We start from the raw sequence: 19,295 nt of genomic DNA on the forward strand, positions 1-19,295 counted from the left end.
TCCTGCATTATGGATGAGCCGTGCTCTGCTCCCTCAGCCCCGGTGCCATTCCCCCAGCAGATTCCCTGCTGAAAGGGAGCCGAGCCCTCCATTAGAAATTCACACCAGTGCCTTTGTTTCCTCCCTTGCACCGAACGTGGGCGGTGTACAGCGCCGTGAACTTGATTTTGGAGTGTTTTAATAGAAAACCTCAATGTTTACAGTTGCTATTCTCATTTCCTGAATGCCAGCCTTTCATCCACCGTCTCCAGGTAGAAAAGCTGTGCTGCCAGCGCCCGTGCCTTGGCAGCTGGGCTGTGCTCATTAAGCACTCGGAGCCTGCTGTCGCCTTCTTCCCAAGCTGCCGGGGCCGCTGGAGCGTGTGCTGCAGCTCTTCCCTGCTCCATCCTCGCCTGTCGCAGCCCTTCCCGTGTTCTTTGTTCCTAATGGGACCCTGAGGCTTTGCTAACCCAGATTCCGGAGCGCTCCGAGTGAGGCGGGAGGAGCCTGGCTGTAAATCAGAGCCTCTGCACCCCTGAAGCAGCATTTGCCATCCTCTCACTGCGGGTTGTTTTCTGGTTGTCTTGATTTTTGGCACCCTGTGGATTTTGAGAGGTCTCCTGCCATCGTGTCTGTTCAGATCTTACATCTTGTGTTGCTTTGTCTGCTCACTGCACTGCCCATCCAATTCTCCTCCCTTCATTCCTGGGTGTTCAGCTTCACGTAGACATTTCAAACACATGGATTTCTTTTTTGGGTTCATAATTTTCGTTTCTTTCTTTAAAATCCATCCTTTGAACTCCAGAAGGGTTGTCCAGGGTGACTGGAGCTTATCAATCAAAGGCAAACCCGAAGGAAATTCACTGATAACCACTGAGGTGCATGAGCACAGCGTGGGGCTCTCCCACAAATGCTGTAAACAGGGAAGGTTTCAATGTTTTATTTTTCTTATCTCCCTTGCCCATACCCCTCCATCTGATGCAGAGTTCTTGGAAGTGGGGACAATATTCTTCATCTTTTGTCTTTCTAAAGCCTCACTGAAAATAGAAGCTCCTCTCTGCAGGTTGCAAAGCCCCGTGGAGCTGCCAGCTGTACAGTGGAAACTTCCCCAAGATGTTCGTGGTGCCTGTGCCTGGGCATGTCATCTGCTACAGAGCCCTCCGGCTCCAGACCTGTGCTGAGCTGGCTTCTTCCAGGCTGAAATGCTGCTGAAACGTCAGGTTTTTAAAGGGAGCCTTTTCTAAAGACTCTGCAGGATGCTCAGGAATGTTGCAGGTGTAAAAAGAAATTGTGAGTAGCTGGGAAAGTGCTGATCAGGTGGCCCTGGCAGGTCCAGCTTTAACACACAAACCACAATTTATCACATTAAAAAGCGACTGGACCATGCAAGGACCTTGTCCTCACTGGAGATGGGTGGGAACCTGGTGGGATCCTTTGAGTGTCCCCCACTTTCAGTGTCAAGGGAAGCTGGAATGATCCTGGGGCTTGTTCAGCCTTGATGTGGGACAACAGCCAAGTGCAGGAGGGGGAATATGTGGATATTTCCCTGCTGTGCTATAAATGCAGTTCCCTCTAGGTCAGGCATGTATCACCAGGGCTAAATTTACTTCAAAATATTACTGAGGTGGGGAAGGTTTGTGACTCAGGTCTATAAAAGCATGCAGTGCTTATGTAAAGAAATAAGTTTGGAAAGAGGCAGGAGGGGGCTCGGGCTCCTGCAGGGACCATTCCTGGTGTGTGTCTGCCCTCTCTGCACAAATAGGTCTTTGTGCTGGGAGCAACTGCACCTCCAGCTTGCGTGTTCCTTACAGCAGGATCTGCTGGCCAGCTCTTCCTGTGTTTCCAAACATTTCAGCAAATGTTTGTAAATAATTTCCAAGCCTACACTCTGGCATAGATGAAATCGGTTTAAAATAAAAAACCAACAAACGTAATGGGATGATCAGTTCTTGTAATAGTTCAGGGTGATTTCACATCAAGTTGTGCCACTCTGTGAGGGCAAAGGAGGGATTCTGCTGTGGGGATTTTGGAATTTGGATCCTTTCCATTCACTCAGGTGTGTGTGTGTTTGGTCTTGGAAAACCTGAGTTCCTGGAGTCAGCTTTACCATGGCAGGCAGGAAAGTGTTGGCCATCCTGCAGCACCATCAGCATCCTCAGGACTAACCACAACCACATCCCAAGGGAAAGAGCCTCTCCCACTCCTCCTCAGGAAATTTGGGTTCCTTAACTCAGCAGCCAAGCTCCTTCTGCAGTTGTGGTGCCCCTGGGAGGTGAATGCTGGTGGTCTGGGAGTTCTGGGCAGGGGAAGAAGAGCTGTTAACTTGTTTTTTAGGACAATTCAGCTTATACCCACTCTGTTTTGCAGTCAAAAATCAAGGTAGAAATAGAGCATTGCTTTAAAGACAGAGCTCCTTCTGTTTTACTGCTGTTTACTGCATACCTGGGCTGGCTGCTCCAGACCAGTGAGGAATGACAGCACAGGGCATCAGGGACTGGGTTATTTTTCTGCCCATCTGGAGTTGATTAAATGATCCATCTGCATTGATCCTTGCTGGGAAGGAGGATGAAACATGGGTTTTATGAAATTGTACCTGAGATCAGATAATTGGAAGAAAGCGCTTTGGAATCCGCAGTCTGTAATTAAACGTTTCCAGCAGGCAGCGAGGTGCAGCGAGCTCAGCAGAAGGAGCATTTTGCTGGGAAGTCTTTCCTTTGCTTCACGCTGTGTGCTATTAAAGCAAACAACTTCACAAGCTTCAGAAGCATTGGCAGCTCTTGACCAAGAATAGCATCTCACATCACAGCTAAGCTGGAAACAATGAGGGCCAGCAGTTGTCAGTTGGTTGGGCTTTTTTAGCCCATAAACGAGGTAGCTGAGCTCATGGAGAAATCCCCATTTCTCTATTTTAGGTGTTCTAAGATGTTTCATCTTCTGAAAGATCCAGCAACAACCACCATAAAGCAAAAGTCCTCATTTAAAGCAGATCTGCTGGTGCAATTCCCACTTACCTGGGCACGCCAGGCTCTCCTCCAACACATAAATCCTAAATCCTCACCACCTTAACCCAAGCTTGTGCAAAGTCTACCAAACTTGGCTTGTCTGACTAGAAAATCACTCTGAGATGTGACAGAAACATCCACCATGTGGGATCATGTGGAATCCCCATCCCTGGGAGGCTCAAAGGCACCTGGGGACGTGGTTTAGTGGTGAGCATGGCAATGCTGGGTTGGATGACCTCAGGGGGGTTTTCCAGCCCCACTGAGCTGCACTCCTGGTCCAAGGGCTCTGGGGCAGGTGGAGCTGGGGCTGTGTCACTCCCACACTGCGTTTGCAGGGGAGCAGTGACAGCTTTGGGCTGGATGCAGCGTGCAGAGCTGCAGAACAGCTCCTGTCTGCAGAGGGGAGGCTGGATCTGGGCAGGGAAACGGAGATGGAGCCTTTCTGCACCCTCACAAGGCAAACTCATTTTTTCTCTGCTCTTTTGTTGTTGTCTACCAGGAGTGTGTTTGATGAGCTGCTTCAAATATTGAAGATGTCCACAATACATCTAAATTTCATCTTTTCAAGATCTCTGCAGCTAAGGAGCTGTTCTGTAAGCAGGGAGAATTTGGGGTGCAATCTGTCCTTTTTGGCCCAATGCTGGGGGCTGCACCTCTGCACACCAGAGCCAGGATGTTCATGTGCTGCTCATCACAAAGTCTCTCTGCAGCCCTGAGCTCTCCTCCTGTGGCTGCTGAGGCCAGGGCTCCATCACCTCCCAAATGACTTCCTGAGAGGCTTTGAGAGAGCCCAAGGAATCCCCGAGCTGCTCATTCTCAACAGCAGCCAGCATTAGGAGCCAGACAGAAAATGGAAATGCTCTCCCTGTGTTTTTAATTCCTAGCTCCTGACTGGAACAAAGTCATGGGAACCAGTTGAGGAGCTGGTGGCCAACTTTGTCCTTTGCCTGAACCCCAAATTCATGCAAATTCATCAGTGAAGACAAACACTGGGAGATGAAGGGAGAGCCCATAGTGCTCAGCAGAGAACGTATGCAACGTGGAAATTGGACATGAACCTCCTGCTGTTCCTGTGTGAATCTATTATACATGAGCCCATCAGAGCAGGGTATTAATAAAACAGGAGCTGAAGAACTCGGCCCTGCCTTGTCTTCAGTGAAACATCAGAGCCCGGGCTGGCGGCGGCCTTTGAAGTCTGGGGCTGCATCTGGTGACATGGTCAGGATGCTCGGGGGGAATCTCACCCCTGCAGGGGAATCTCTCCACAGTGTGGGGGTTTCTGTGTGATTCAAATCCTCCTCCTCCAGGACAAAGACATTGCTTTTTTTTTTTTTTCTTTTTTTTTTTTTTTTTTTTTTTTTTTTTCTGCTCAGTCTTCTGGCTTGCTGAATTCTTTCGGCAATGCACAAAGAGGGCTGAAGATGGTTTAAAGCAGCCTCAGACATCCTGTGCTGGGATGCAAATGGCATCTGTTCCTTCTAAGCTGTCCTCACCAAGACCCCTCTGTGCCTTTTGTTGCTCACAGGTAGCACCAACCCGAACTCTCTTTGCTTTGCTGAATCATGGGGAGTGAGTTACCCTGGGCTTTCCAAACATCTACATTTTGTGTCTCCATCAGGACAAATAAATGTGGCTCTTCAGACCTGCCCTGTAATCCCAGCTATGCTGCCAAAGCCCTCGTGCAGACAGTGATGCCTCTGGCTGTGCTGGGTGGGCAGAGGCAGTGGGGAGATGCTGTGGCTGAGTAACAGAGGCTTTGTGCAAACCCAGCCTTGGTGTAAACCAGGAGTAGCTGAAGTGTGGTGTCAGCTTGGACCTGCATGGCTGTGAGTAATTCACCCTGGCTGATGGCCCTGAGAGGTTTGAGCAGCTGCTCTCTGAGCCCTGGGATGTGAAGCTGAACATCAAGAGCACTGGCTTAGGTGCTGTTACAAGGGGAGGGTGTTTAGGAGTAAGAACCAGCAGATCTAATTAGACTTGCAGTTTTCAAAGCAACGGGGAATGGATGCACTAAAGAAAATGGCTTAATTTGTTCAAAATGGCCCAGTGAGCTGCAGAGCTGGGGAGGGGGACAATGCAGTGTAGGAGGGGGCTGTGGGGTGAACAGGAAGGCTGAGCACAGTGCTGGTGTGTTGGGGGCTGTGGAGCAGCTCTGTCTCCCTGGGCAATGCTTGGTGCCTGATCCATAGGAAACCTTAGGGACAGACCCAGTGTTGAGCCTGACTTACAGAGGCTGGGCTTTGTGTTGTGGGCAGCAGCTGATCGAGAAGAACTAATTCCTGTTCCTTGGATGGGTGTCTGAGATGCTCATGGGGATAACACTTCTGTTTTTCATGAGCTCACAAACATTCGACCTCCATCCTCTCTGGCTTTGAGCACCTGTGGGGTTTTACTGTTCATTCATTTTTCAGTGCCCCAAACCCTACAGCTTGCATCCCTAAGGAAGGGCAAGTTTGTCAGAGTGAAGAGGACAGGCAGGCAAAGATGGTCACAGCAGAGGGGTTGGGATCACAGGGGTGGGTCCGTTCACCCCCAGCTGTAAACCCTTCCTAAAGGTGCCCTGGATCTGCTCCACTGTTTGCTGCTGAGTTATTGGGTGGCTCTGGGAGTCCCAGACCCCTCACGCTGGACCTGCCCTGCCTGAGGAACCCCAGCAGGATGTGCTCCAGGCAGGGCCACTGAGTCCATGTGTTGCTGATCCACGCTGCAGGATTGACCTCTGTGTTCTTCCATCGCAGGCATGGGTGGAAGTGGAAGTGCTGTGCTGGACAGCAGGGGCCTGCAAGGCTCATCCTTGCTGCTGGTGGTGGCACTGCCCTGGCTGGGAGAGGGAGGAGCTGTCCTGGGGCAGCTGTGGGACTGTGCCACCTCCTCGAGTGCCCCGGAGCCTGCACGGGTCAGAGCCTGCAGGGTGGGACAGGCAGCTCTTCCTGCAGGCTCGGCAGGGCTCTCCAGGCTGGGCTGGGCTGGAAGCTGGGCTGCCACTCCTTGCCAGGGGATGCCAGGGATGGGCAGTGAGAGGAGAGCTCTGGGATGCAGCTGAGTGAGGTTGTGCAGCTCAGCTTCAGTGAGGAGCAGCCACCCTGACTGACCAGTGAACACAAATAAACCCTGCTGGTGGCCCGGGGGGCTCTGACAGTCAGCAGCCTTCCAGTCTGACTGGAAAAACTCCTGGGAAGTGTTTTTGGTTAAAACCAGCACAAGGCTGCTCTGTCTGCACCTCTCCCTGCTCTGACTTGTGCTGTTTTCTTTACTCTTTGCCTGTACATATTATTTGCAGCCCACTGCACCCAAAATACCAACTGGTTGCTCTCAGAGTGTGAAGCAATTGCTGAATGAGTAGCTTGGATAAATTTCTTTTTTCTCATTTAGACAGAAGAAACCAGTTCAGCTTTGACCATGCATGTTACATTTTAATTTTTTTTTTCTCATGCCAAGAAATACAAAGAAAGTATATAAGATATACCATACCAACCTGCAGAAAAAGAAACATTTGTCAGCAAAGAGAAGCACCCAGCTGCAATTCCTGGTGTGTTCATGCTGTGTGTGAGCTGTGGCTCTCCCAGTGGGGGATGGACCCTGCACTTGAATGCCAAGGATCAAGTCCTGGCACCTTCTAAGGGCTCCCAGGTGGTATCAGGGCTGCCTTGGTGAATCCTGCACACGTTCCCTTTCTGATGTTTCTTATCCTGGATGGGTATTTATAGGTTGGAATTTTGCTACCTACTGGTGTCAGCAAATGCTTTACAAATATTCCCACTTTGAAAAGGCTGCTCTCCCCCCCACGCCCCCTGGGCTTGTGCCCAAGCAGGGGAGTTTTTCAGTCCAAACCTAACTGGTTTTTGCCAAAATTAAAGGCTGTATACTGAAAGGAAAACGAGCTTAAATCTGAATAATTTCAGCTTAAAGGGCAACCCTGGCCGTGGTTCTGTGACGAGTAACAAAGAGACAGGGCAAGGGTGGGGCCAGCCCAGCGGGTGCCTTTCTGCAGCCTCTGCCTGGGCTCAGAATGGACAGAAATGGAGATTCCATTTTCTAGAAAAGGCAGGATCTGCTCCCCTTGTCTACATGGAGAAATCTGGAGCCGGGTCAGGGCTCCCTGCCCTCCCTGTCCCCCTCCAGCAGAGCCCAGAGGTGAGATCCCATTGCAGCGAGCCCTGTCCGGGTGAAAGGAGGGGCAGAGGGAGGGAGGAAGAGCTGTGGGACAGCAAAAACCAGCAAAGAGCAGGGACAGAGGAGGAAACTGGAACAGGGTGAAACACCGGCCAGAAAAAGCAAACCCATCCTTAACAGAGCAAACTTTGAAGTCCTTTGGTGGCTTTCTTTCCCCTGGTGGTGCTCAGATCCCTTTGGTGCCTGCAGGGTGCTGCTGTGACCCCACTGACTCGGGCCAGACCTTTCCTGACCCTGGCTCACTGCATCCCACGAGGGGCTGCTACAAAACCAAGCCAGGTTTGTTGCTGGTTCAGCTTAAAGCTTCAATCCAGCAGCCAGCAGCCCTTCTGTGCCACCCCACAGAGCCCAGCTCTGCCCCAGATCCTGGCAAAGAAGCCCAGGGACAGCAGTGCCAGGGAGGTGCCAGCAGCCCCATGCTCTGCTGGGAGGCTCCTTCCCCTGGATTTCCATCCCACCAGGACTTGTCGATTGTAACTCCCACTCCAGCTCACATTTAGAGGCATTTCCCACCTTCTCCATCCCTTCAGAGCTCTCCTCCCACCAGCTCAGCTCCCCTGGCAGGTAGGGCTGGATTGTCACCGTGCTCTCACCTTTCCTTCACCAGGGGGGAAAAGTTGGCCAGAGCCTGAGGATTTCGTGCCTGTTTTAGTTGCAAACACGAAGAATTCTGATGTGTGTGCTCAGAGGAGGCTGCAGCAGGTGGCAAAGAGCTGGGGATAAGGAACAGGACTGCTTGGAGGGGCTGGAGAGGAAAGGGCTCATGGCACAGCGATTGTGGTTGCCCTCCTGTGTGCTAAAAGCTGAGTTAAGGAGAGTTCCCTGGGGGTGACTGTGCCTGGTGGCCTCAGGGTGAAGTTCTGCCATCACCAACCTCACTGAAACCCTGCTCAGGTGAGTGTGTGCCACGGGCTGGGGGCTCTGCAGCCTCCTCCTTCACAAAGAGGAGCAAATTCCACCCAAAAAGAGCCAAAGAGGGAGCTGAGCTGGGATAAAACCGTGGGGGATGGCGAGAGCAAAGTGGCAAAAGCTTTGCAAAACAGGCTGCAAAATGTGGGGAGAAGTTGATGGGGGAGCAGGGAGAGGGACTTTGTGGGTGTCCCTGGGGAGTTTATTCCTCCAGCATTGGAGGGGCAGGTTACAAGCAGAGTAAATATTTTGTCAGGGATAACTGCAGAGGGTTTCCTCTGGATATAAATGCAGGATAAGAAAAGAAAAAAAAAAAAAAAGATTTTAGAATAAAAGGGATTCAAGTGTCTTAGTTCTTCTTTTGTTATACTTAATAGTGAGGTGAGAAGCATCACCCGAGCTGTCCAGTGAGACAGGAGGCACAAACAAATCATCACCCTGGGGTTTTTGGGGAAACCTTCTGCCTTCTCCTGCATCCAGGGGAATCCTGGTACCTCCTGTGCTCTGTGCTGGCCTGGCCTGGGACCTCTCCTGGCAAGGAGCACTGCAGCTGCCTCACAAAGCCCCCTCCTCCCTCTGGCTGCAGGAATCCCATTTGGAGCCACAGTGGGGCCCAGTTTGTCTAGATCCCACTGAAAAAAAGAAAAGAAAAAAAAAAAAAACAAAAAAAAAAAACCCACCAAACATATTCCAAGGAAATCTGTGCTCATACCTGGTTCTGTTAAGGAGGAGGAAGAAAAGGGGGTTGGTTTGGGAGCTGCTCAGTGCCTGAGCATTTGCCATCCCTGCAATTAGAGCAGTAATGTGAACCCACCTCGTGGGGGGTGGCAGGGTTTAATCCTTTGGATGCAGAGAAGCACTTTAGATGAAAGGCTTTATATAATGATAAAAGAGCATTTAAATCCTTACTTAATAAACGTTCAGTGCTCTCAAGTCCTATAACTCCCTCCAGCACTTTTCCCTGAAAAAGGGCCCTTCCTGCTCAAGGAGGAGCTTCCTGGGCTCTTCCATCAGCTGAATTCCAGCAGCTCCAAGGGCAAAGGGCAGGAGATGCAGGGACAGGCAGCACTGCCCTTATTTAGCTCCAAAAAAATCCCCCAGCAAGCAGCTCTTGAGTCCAAGAGTTAAAGGAAGAAGCATTTTGGGGATTTGATGGGATTTCAATAGCCCTAAGATGAAAGTTTGAACATCCAAGGGAGGGTTTCTGAAGGGCTCAGGAGGAAAAGATGCAGCTCCTGGACAGAGGATGGAGGAGGGAGCTCCCACCCAGCGATGCTCAGCAGTCCCTGTTTGCTGAACTCACAAAAGATAAATTGCAAAAGAAAAACTGCAGATTTGGTCCATTTTAGATGCCAGCAGTTTGTGATGGAGTGCTGGCAAAGGGGTGGATGGGAATGGAGCCCGAGAAAGTGCTGTGGTGATGTGCTATTGCTGTGAGCCCCTGGCATCCCTTTTAGAGGAGAGAAAAATGTTGAGAGCGTGTCTGGGGGATTTGGCTTTCTCACCCCCTGGATTCAAACAACATCTAGAGGAAAAAAACACTTGGAAGAGGAGCAATCAAAAAGGTGACAGGAGAATTTTCACAGAGATGCCCAAGCTTTGCACATTAGCTACTACAGAGTAACTACAGCATGGATTTACACTTCACCCCTACCCTGTGCTAACCCATGTGCCCACTCAGAGCCCAGGGAAGGAGTCAGTGCCAAGCAGTTGCCGTGTTGTGAGGTTTCTTTTAGTGGATTCTCCATGTAGACAAGCCCTGGGAAGCATTGAATTTGCTCGAAATTTGGGATGTTTTTCGGGAGATTGGTGTTAGGGAGCAGAAGTGCCCTGCAGGACAGCATTTCTCAGTCAGTCCCTGCTTTTAGGTCGCAGGTTGTCAGCTGGAGACAACAGAAAGGTCGGGCAGTGCAGCTCTTGGTCGTGTGTCCCCAAAATTTGGATCAAAGAGACTCAGGGAGCCAATGGACGTGGCCAGAAGTCACAAAGCCTGGCTGAAACAACAGGCAATGGAGCTTTGCATAGTCTGGCTGGGTGGGTAGAGGGCCAACCCCAGGAAGTCCCCACAGCAATGAGGGGAGAGCGGGGAGGAGAAGGGCTGGGGCTGGATGGAGCCTCCAGGGAGCGTGTGGGGAATGGGCCGAGGGAGCCGTGTGCTGTGGAAGACCTGGCAGGGCCTGTGGTACCTACAGACAGAGTGGGAGGAGCAGAGTCTGTTTTCTTGTTGTGTTAAATACAAAACATTAAAAAACAATACAACGACTCGAGGAACTGACCCCAGGCAGCTCCGGGGACGCCGGAGATTTTCAGAGCTGCAGAAGAGCTCCATGAGGGGTGCAAGGAGAGGAGCAGGAGTCTAAAACTCCTTCATGGCCCTGAAAATCTCCTGGAAGGCCCTAAGCTGAAGCCTCAGAGGGTCGGGGGGATGAGCACTGGCAGTGCTGGGGGCTGGATCACGCTGAAGCCTCTGCGTGACGGACATGCCGTGGCGTCGGGGTGTGAGTGGCTGGAAGGGGCTCTCCGTGCCTTGGTGCTGCTGCTGGGCATTAACCAGGCTCTTGTCTCAGTGCCAGGGGTGCCAACCTCCCTTTGGGTGCACAGAGAAATGCGTGGGTTCACAGGGAACGCCTGATTTCGCCTTCCTTTAAAAAGCCCACCATGGGATGGGGGTGAGGAGGAGTCTGGGGTTCTCATGCAGCAACATCCTCCTCTGCCAGCTCTGAGATCTGCCCTAAGTGATAAAAGAGCTTGTAGGAACAGACATGGAGAACATTCCCAAAGGCATGCAAATGGTCATTGTCTCTTTTTTTTTTCTTTTTTTTTTTTTTTTCTTTTTTTTTTTTCATCAAAAATACAAAAGCACCCACCACATCCTCCAGCTTTGGCGGCTGCGTTTCGTTCGGAGCAGAGCCGTGGTCCTGCTGCAGCTCCACTCTCCCTCCTCCTCCGTGGAACAGCTCTCAGCTCCTGATGGCAGTTTGAGCTTTGTTTTGTTTTCTTTTGTTTTTTTGTAGAGACAGAGAATTTGACGATTTAAAAACCAACAACCCCCCAAAAATCAAGTGACTTGTGCCAGAATTCTCAGGAGGACTCCTCAAAACGTCCCGTTCTCGCCTTGTATTTTCCTTCCAAAACCAGCTTCCTTCTGGAGACTCTCTCCTCCTCTTGCACTTTAGTTGTCTCCCCACTCCGTGAGTTCTGCTGGAGGGGAATGAGGTAGTGGATTTCCCCCTTCTCCTCTCCGTGTGGCCTCTCCCATTGCTACTCAGGGTGATTTTTATCCCATCCCTCGCACAGGCTCATTCCCAAAGGCGGTGAATCGAAGCATGCGTTCCTTCCGACGGCGCTCCAGAGCAGACTGTCTAGGGCTGCCCACCTACACTGTGACAATTTTTTGTTTTGTTGCAAGGCTGAAAGTAAAAACCCCAAAAGGAAAGTTGTCTTCCTCCTCTTCAAGGTATTTGCATGCTGAAACGTCTTCTAGGAAACTGTAAAAGAAAGAGTGGCTTAGGGCAGCTTCCAGCAGTCAACAGATGTTCCCCTTATGCTCCTGGCTTAGCCTTTGGGTGTTTCTGAGGTCCCTGTTTGCCTGAGCTGTGCTGGTCATGCTGGTTTGGCAGGTGTGGTCGTGTCTGGGAGGTTCCCAAGACATTTTGGGATTGTATTTCTGGGCAGGTTGATTTGTGTCCTGAAACCTTTCTGTTTTTACAGCACTCCACTCTTCTAAACCCAACCACAGGCTTTGCCAGGGAGGGACCTTTCCCCAGGGAGACCTTGTGTGGTCACCAGGGCCCTTTGGACAGCACAGGGAGGGCTTTCCATGCTGGTCATGTGGGCAATGTGTGTTTCCACTGGAAGGAGCCCGTTCTCTGAGGTGTTTTTTATGTGTGTGTGCAGCTGGTGATGGTGAAACCAAGCTGGGGTCAGCGCCCTCCCACCGCACTTAGGCTGGGAATGAGGGGCAGGTCTCTCCTATGCCCTGGGCTGGAGCTGGGAGCCAGGTGAGGCTCCTGCTGGAGCTGGGCTGAGGGAGGGAGAAGGAAGGGTTACCTCTGACGCTGAGTGAAATGTAGAGCACGATGATGATGGTCCCCAGCACGATGGAGACGATGCTGAGCAGCCTGGCCATGCGTCCGAGCCGCCGGGCGCCGTCCGTGTCCCCTTGCTGGCCACTGTTCCTCGACTGGGGAGACACAAAATGAGACCCTTGAGAGAGGCAGCAGCTCCAGGGGTGACTCCCTGGCTCTACAGCCCCAAACTGAGCCCCATTTTCTTTCCTGCTCCTTTAACTGGCAATCACTTGGTTCCCAAGCACAAAGTGAGGATTCCTGGTGAGGGAGAAGCATCGCTGCTGGGGGCAGAACCTCCTGATCCTGCTGGGAAGGATGTCCTGGGCGTCCTGCCCTTGGCTGGGGGAGCACCCAGCACTTAGCAGAAGGGCAGCTGTGAGAGGGCTTGTGGTGGAATCACTCACCGTGTGTCAGCGTTTGCTGCCAGCCCGGCCCTTGGGACCAAAAAGCCTCCCCAGATTTGTGCAGTGCCCTTCTGCTGCCCCCAAAACCCATTGGGAAGGGGCTTTGGAGGGAGGAAAAGTGGGTGAGGGGTTTTAAGGCCTGTTGGTGACATTTTCACCTGGTTGGGAAAGCTTGGAGTGAGGGGAAAGAGAAGCAAGGTGGGATAGGGGAAGAAGGGAGCCCAGAATCCTTGATCCAGTGGAGGAGTTGGGTAAAAGCCCCCTAAACTTCACTGGGAGTGGGGTTTTATTGATGATTTAATGGCTTTGAAGCAGATACTCCTCCTTTGGGGCTGCTTTTATGTATTTAACACTTCAACATGGGTTAAAGGCTTCTTTCCCTGGCCCATCCATCTCCAGCCAAGCTGCCTTGGAGGAGAAGAGGGGGATCTGGGGCAAGCTGTGGGGCCAGCAGCTCCCACAGCCCTGTGCTGTGTGACAGCTCCTCCCTTTGGAGCATGGCTGCTAAAACTGGGGAATTCTCAGTTAAAAAAAAAAAAAGTGTACTAGTTAAAAATAGTTAAATGTGGAAATGGATTAAAGCAATCTCGGTTTCCTTTCAAAAAATGTGTATCTCAGAAATAGCTGTCATGGAAATGATCCCCTTCCTCATGAAAAAAAAAAAAAAAAAAGAGCAGGGAGGTCTAGTCCAGCTCTAGCAATAATCATGAAACATCACAGAGAATCTGAACCAATACTTGATCTTACTGCCCCATTTCCCATTCATCCTGCTTTAATTCCACTGCCTCTTGGCAGCACCAAAACATCCCCAGCCCAGGCTGTGCATGGGCAGCTGCTCTGTAGGAAAAACACAGCTTTGGATGTTTCCATGTGCTCCTTTGAGTTTGTGTCACCACGAAAATAACACAGCAGAGCCTCAAACAGGAGGGTGGCTGCTTCCTCTGCCCCCCTGCCAACGTCCTGCCCCACTCAGGAGCCACCCTGGGCAGCACTGTCCCCACCAGTGACACCAGGAGTGCTCAGGACCTTGCTCCTCCTGGTCTCACCAGCAGCTTTGCCAGACCCGCTCTGAAAGCGATGGGATGCAGCCAAGAGCTATTTTCATCCCAGAACAGGAGGTGACAAAATGAAGCCTCATGGGTTGGTGGTGAGAGATGGGGAGGATGCAGGAGCCCAGGGATCGACAGGATCCCTGCCCTGCTCACTGACGGCTCCAGCTCTGGGGATTTGGTTTTTCAGTCTCTGGTTTTTGTAGCAAGTGTAAAATTTTGGCAGGGTGTGGGTCAGGTTGCAGTGAAATTTGCAGTTTTAGCTGTCTTCAAGGCAAAATACATAGGGTAAAGGATTCAATATATTTATCACTACAGCTTCTGGAAGTGTTTACTGCTCATTTATCCTCAACAATTATGAGAAACACATCAGCATTGGCATGGGGTGTTTAGCAAGAATTTGGTACTGTACATATATTATTAATCAGTGTGGAACAGTTTGATTATAGCTCTCTAGTATCACTAATCCCCTGTTTTGCTTTCCACATAAAAACATTAACATCTTGTTTATTAATCGAGGCTCACCAAGGCAGAACATCTCCGAAAGGCTCGAGGGCTCTGGGGGAGTGAGTCACTGTGTGAGTGCCAAGGGACTCCCTGCTCCAGCCCAGAGCTGGAAAATCTGCAGGACCTGGGGAGTGGGTGCTGTTCTGCAGCAGCCGTGGGCCAGGTAAGGCTGGGTGACTCAGGAGTTATTAATTTCACCTGTTTCCCACTGCTGTCTCTTCCAGTTACTGCTCCTAAGTGGCCTTGTTGCAAATGAAGGCAATTACTTTCCTGTGCTAGGAAATACACAGGGATGGGGAAGACAAATCATCCCATCCTCTTTCCTGCAAGCTTTCCCAATTTATGAACTGACTTTGGATGCTTCCTGCTGCTGTCCACCCATTACTCAGAATAAATCATTAATCCTGGACACTTGGTAGTTTTGTTGAAGGAAACATTCCAAGAGAGATATCAGTCAACTCCAGAGTGAGACAGATGACTGTCATGGGTGAGGATAGTCTGACTTCTCCCACCTCTTTTGGCAATGGCAGAAGTTATTTTGGATACCAAGTGCTGTGCAGAACTGCCCTTGATGTTATTATGTGGTGGTTCTGGCTGGATTTTTTTCATTTCCCTTCATTTATTTGGAGTTTTGTACTCTGGGATGTGGCTCCTCTGCTTCTTGCCCCACAGTGGCTGCACTTTGGTGGGAAGAGGAAAGGATTCACAGCAGGAATGCAGGGTGGGTGTGTGGTAGCCAGCCCTGCCCTGCACTCCCAGGGGATGGATCACAAGGGAAGGACACATCCTTGTCCACCAGTCCCACTCTCTCTCTTGGGGAGTGACCTGAACCCTTTAGAACAGCCAGATCATCACTTGTTGGGAAAAACACACCCAAGAGTCTATGGAGAAGCCTCCAGGTAATTAATTTCCACAAAACCAGCGTGAGCAGGAATAGGCTGGGGGGGCTAGAGCAGGGTTTTTTTCCACCTCTGGCCATAGGCCCTGCTGGGATCTGGGAGCAGCTTTTGAAAAATGATTTATGAGGCACTAAGCTCAAAAGCATTCATTTACTTTCCTCTCTGGACACTGCTTATTACCCAGGAAAAAAAAAAAAAAAGCTTTCATGTGCAAAAGCTTTGACTCAGGCAAGAAAAGCACAATTGCAGAGCTAAAGGAATGTCAGCACGTTGTGGAAAGGTCCTCCTGTTTCCCCAGGCGATGGGAATCACAAAAACCTGGTTCCTGCTCAGATCTGTGCACGATCAGGCACACCTGGGCTTTACTCTGAAGAAGACCTGAGCCTGGGGGGGGTCACGGGGAGCTCAGTTCCTCCCTGCTGTAAGCAGGTGAAACATCAGCCTGTGCCCTGAGAGCTGCTCCTGCTGGCAGGAGGACCCAGCCAGATGTTCCCTGGCTCCTCTGGGAGGGAGGGAGGGAGGATGGATCACTCCTCATCCTGCTCTGCTGGTGCCTGTGGAGGTCCCTGGCTGGCAGGTGGGTGTGTGGAGCAGGTGATGGTGCAGGCAGGGCCGGGACTAGAAAGGGCTGTAATAATTAATTAAACCACAGGACAGAGAGTGCAGGGGCCACTGTGCAGGGGCCAGAGGATGTGCCCTGGCTACTAATGTGCTGTGTGTGCCATTAACCTTGTCCTGGAGAACAAGCTCAGCTGAATGCACCTTCTGCCTTCCCTTCCCCAGCTCTGGATGAGCCCTGGGCAGGCTCATTATTGGGCTGCCGGTGCCCTTGGAAGCAGAGGGCAGCCCAATAATCTTATTGCCTTGCTGGTCCTGCCTCCCCTTGGGTGTGACAGTCACCACACCCCGGTCCCTCTCTGCCTGGCAGGATGAACCAACTCCTGCTCTTTTTCCACGGTTAACTCTTCCCCACGGGGCTCGTGTGGCCCAAGGCACACCCCCACCACCCTGGAGGCTCTGACGCCTGCAAGGGACAGTGTGAGGATCTGTTTTGCATGAAGGCTAATGTGGCTGGAAAATCCCCGTGAGAGACCTTGTTTATTACCATGGATGTGCAATACCCAGCTGCTTTCCCTCTCCTTGCAGTGCAAAGCCAAACAAGGCTGGCTGCCTTCCCTGGATGCTGCCTAAACAGGCTGTGCCACACAACTGTACTACGCAGATGACAGCTGGCACTGGCAGAAACGATGATTCCTCCTCAAAATGGAAATTGGTCTCCCTAGAGGGCTTTTTGTGGCAAGTGCCTGTGCCTGCCTTCAAGTTGTTGGTGGTTTTGGGGGGAAGTGCTGGCTGCAGGTGCCCCTCGGTGTATTTCTGTGTGGTAAGCAGGTAATGGAGCTGATTTTCAAAGAAAAGGTTTGCCTTTGTTGCAAATCAAAGGCATAGAAGGTGCTGGGTGTGTACAAGAGAGCAGCATCTGCTGGGGAGGGGGGTGGCTGTGCTTGTAGGGCTGTGCTGACTGAGCCACCTGTACCCGAGATGGGTGGGAGGCCGGGCTGGCTTCATTCTCCCCTGCTCGGCTCTTGGTGTTTTTGCTGAGGTGTGGGGCATGTTTAATGGAGGAAAATTGCTTCTCCAGGGCGACTAAAGGAGCTGCAGGTGCAGCCTGTCCCTTTGAAGTGCCTGAGGCCAGGCACCAGCCTCCAGCCAGGATCTCCCCAGTGCTGCAGGGCTGGGCTCGGAGGGGCGGAGGGAGATCCCTCGGCAGTGCTTCGCCCCGCAGCTCCTTCCCGGGGAAGCCCGCCGAGTGGCTCTGGACCGCTGCCTGGCGGCAGGGACCGCGCTTCCCGGAGCCCTGCCCTGGAATCCCACCCCCCTCTCCATCTCCATCCCGCCGCCTCCCCGCATCTCCATCTCCATCCCGCCGCCTCCTTTTCCATCTCCATCCCGCCGCCTCCCCGCGCGCTGCCCCGGGCTCGGTGCCGCTCCCCGCCCGCCTCCGCCCGCCCGCGCCCCCCGGACCCGCACCGGAGCGCGCTGCGGGAGCCGAGCAGGGCGGCACAGCCCGGCCGAGCCCCCGGCCGAGCGCTGCGGGAGCGGAGCGGGCTCCTCCCGTCTCGCCGCGCCCCGGTGCCGGTGCCGCGGGTGCAGCACCGCGGACAGCTCCGGGGCGGCCGTCGGGGCGGCGGCGGGGGAAGCCGGAGGCGAACCGGGCGGGTCCGTGCGCCCGGCGGGTCCCGCACTCACCATGATGGAGAAGACGAGGGCCACGATGTTGATGGGCCAGACGGGGCAGAAGCACGAGAAGATGGCGAGCACCAGGTAGTCCCGAGGGCGGCCCTGCTCCGGGGCCGCCGTGCTGGTGGCCGTGGACGAGGCTCTGCCCAGGCTCAGCCGGGACGGCGACAGCGGCGGCGCCTCCAGGTGCCCGACCGACACCGACTTGTAGCCGAGCCCGTGCCCGTTGCGCTCCGTCTCGCCGGGCAAGGCTGCCGTGAAGGATTTGGAGCCGCGGAGGCCCTTCTCCTCCCGGCCCTCCGTGGCCGACAGCAGCTTCTCTGTCTCCTGGAAGCGGGTGGGCAGCGCCGTGCCCGAGCCCGGGCCCGCGCCCCCGGGCGCGGAGCCGGTGCTGGCCATGGCCCGGCGGAGCGGGCTCCGGCAGCGCCCCGCCGCCGCCGCTCTGCGCTCGGGGCCCGCCGCCCCGCGGGAGGCCGAGCCGGGCTGGCCCCTCCTCCGGCTCGGCCCCCGGGGCAGGATCGGGGCCGCGGACCGCCCCCGGGGTGTCCCCGGCCCCCCTCTCCTCGCCCCCTTACCGCGCTCTGCCTCCGCCCGACCCGCTGCGTGCGGCGCCGCGGCCCCCGGGGATGCTGGCGGGGATGCGGCGGGGCGGGGCGGAGCGGTGGGAGAGCCGGGGAGTCCCCGCCGCCTGCAGCCGAGCCCAGCCCGAGACTCTGTCCCGCCCCACCGACCCCCAGCTCTTCCCAGGGGCTCCCACGGGCTCTGCTCCGCTGCAGCGGTACGTGAGAGCCCAGCCCCGACCGGGCTCCGCCCGTGCCGGCGGGGCTCGGGGCCGCCTCCAGCCCCGGAGGTGCGGGGGATGCCGAGGGCAGCGCCGTGCGGGGTACACACAGCCCTGCTGCCCCTGCTGGCTGCCGGCCTTTCCCCAGGCGGGTGGGGGACATGCGACACGGAGCAGACCCACGAGCCCCTCATCGCTGCGGAGAGGGGCTGGAGCTGCCCTGGGTCTGGGCAGGGCTGCCCGGAGGGTGGCGGGGTCTGGGCAGTGTGTGGGTTGCCCGGTGGCCCCTCTGGCTCCAGCCGCTCTGGGAAAGCATCGTCCCCGCGCACGGGGTTGGGGGAGGCTCTGGGCACGCTGTGCTGAGCTCGCCCTGCCCTCGCTGTGACCGTGGCGACACCACAGCTGGGGACAGGGACACCAGATCAGTGCATACCGCGCCCCTACACAGGACCTGCAAAGCAGAAAGGGTGCTGCTGCACTCAGTTACATCTTCTCCATCCTTGGGAGCAGGGATGATGTGAGGGGCAGGAGGGAGGGCTAAAACAACCCTCATAGGCTGGATGCCCGGAAAAAAATGGATGTTTTCCATCCATTGTGTATTGTGCTTCGGTTCCAAATTTGCCAGGGGTTTCCCTGGCAGTGAGTGCCATCTACGGGCACACCCAGCACCTTCTGCCTCCCCGAGAGGTGCCCGAAGAGCCTTCTGCCAGCCGGGACCTGCTGCCCAGAGCTTTATCCCCTCCTGCAGCCTCCAAATAGAATTAGGAGCCGCAGTGTGTGAATGTGGAACTGAAAGCAGTGGGGTGGCCCTGCTCGGCGGGGGTCTCACGGGGTTTTGCTTCCCTTCCACTCCTGCCTCTGTGACCATCTGTTTCCATCTGCCTCACTTCAGCTGACCACCAAAGCTGGTGTGGGAAAAACAGGGAGATGCAAATTCGGGAGGAGGGAGGAGGGTTCCTGCCTGAGTTAGGGTGTCACTGAAACATTCTTTGAATGCTGCTGTTGCTGAGCTCTCACTCCCTGTGTGACGGCTGCTGGCAGGGCAGGGCCATGCACTGCTCCAGGGAGAGCCAGAGCAGGGAGAGCCACCCAGAGCTGCAGGGAGAAGCAGGATTCCTTCAGAGGATGTGGCTGCAGGCCTTCTTCTGGCGAGGGGAGCACCTGTCGGAGGCTGAAGCCAGGATGCCTCACACCATCAGCACTTTAAAGAAGCTCCTTTGCTGAGCAAAGAGCTCTCTCTCCTGGCTGCCACCAGTTTTCCTCTGCTCCCGGACCAGCTCCCTT

At 53.9% G+C, this 19,295-nt stretch overlaps 1 protein-coding gene across 1 annotated transcript; it reads right to left on the minus strand.

Annotated features, from left to right (window-relative positions):
• Positions 1-10,859: 10,859 nt before the first annotated feature.
• On the minus strand, positions 10,860-17,671 carry TRARG1 (trafficking regulator of GLUT4 (SLC2A4) 1). The gene is made up of 3 exons (XM_053995916.1): positions 17,240-17,671; positions 12,114-12,246; positions 10,860-11,551 (listed from the first exon to the last, which is right to left on the minus strand). The coding sequence occupies exons 1-3, from the start codon at positions 17,627-17,629 to the stop codon at positions 11,544-11,546; spliced, it is 531 nt and encodes a 176-aa protein (XP_053851891.1). The 5' UTR covers positions 17,630-17,671; the 3' UTR covers positions 10,860-11,543.
• Between the last annotated feature and the right edge of the window lie 1,624 nt (positions 17,672-19,295).

This window comes from Vidua macroura, chromosome 20, assembly GCF_024509145.1.
Source record: "Vidua macroura isolate BioBank_ID:100142 chromosome 20, ASM2450914v1, whole genome shotgun sequence".
Lineage (NCBI taxonomy): Eukaryota > Metazoa > Chordata > Aves > Passeriformes > Viduidae > Vidua > Vidua macroura.

Excerpts from the sequence above, each read along its gene's own strand:
- TRARG1 (XM_053995916.1), bottom strand. The coding sequence starts at position 17,629 with ATGGCCAGCACCGGCTCCGCGCCCGGGGGCGCGGGCCCGGGCTCGGGC. Across the intron at positions 12,247-17,239 it reads CCCTCGTCTTCTCCATCATG|TCGAGGAACAGTGGCCAGCA; the intron begins GTGAGTGCGGGA and ends GTGTCTCCCCAG.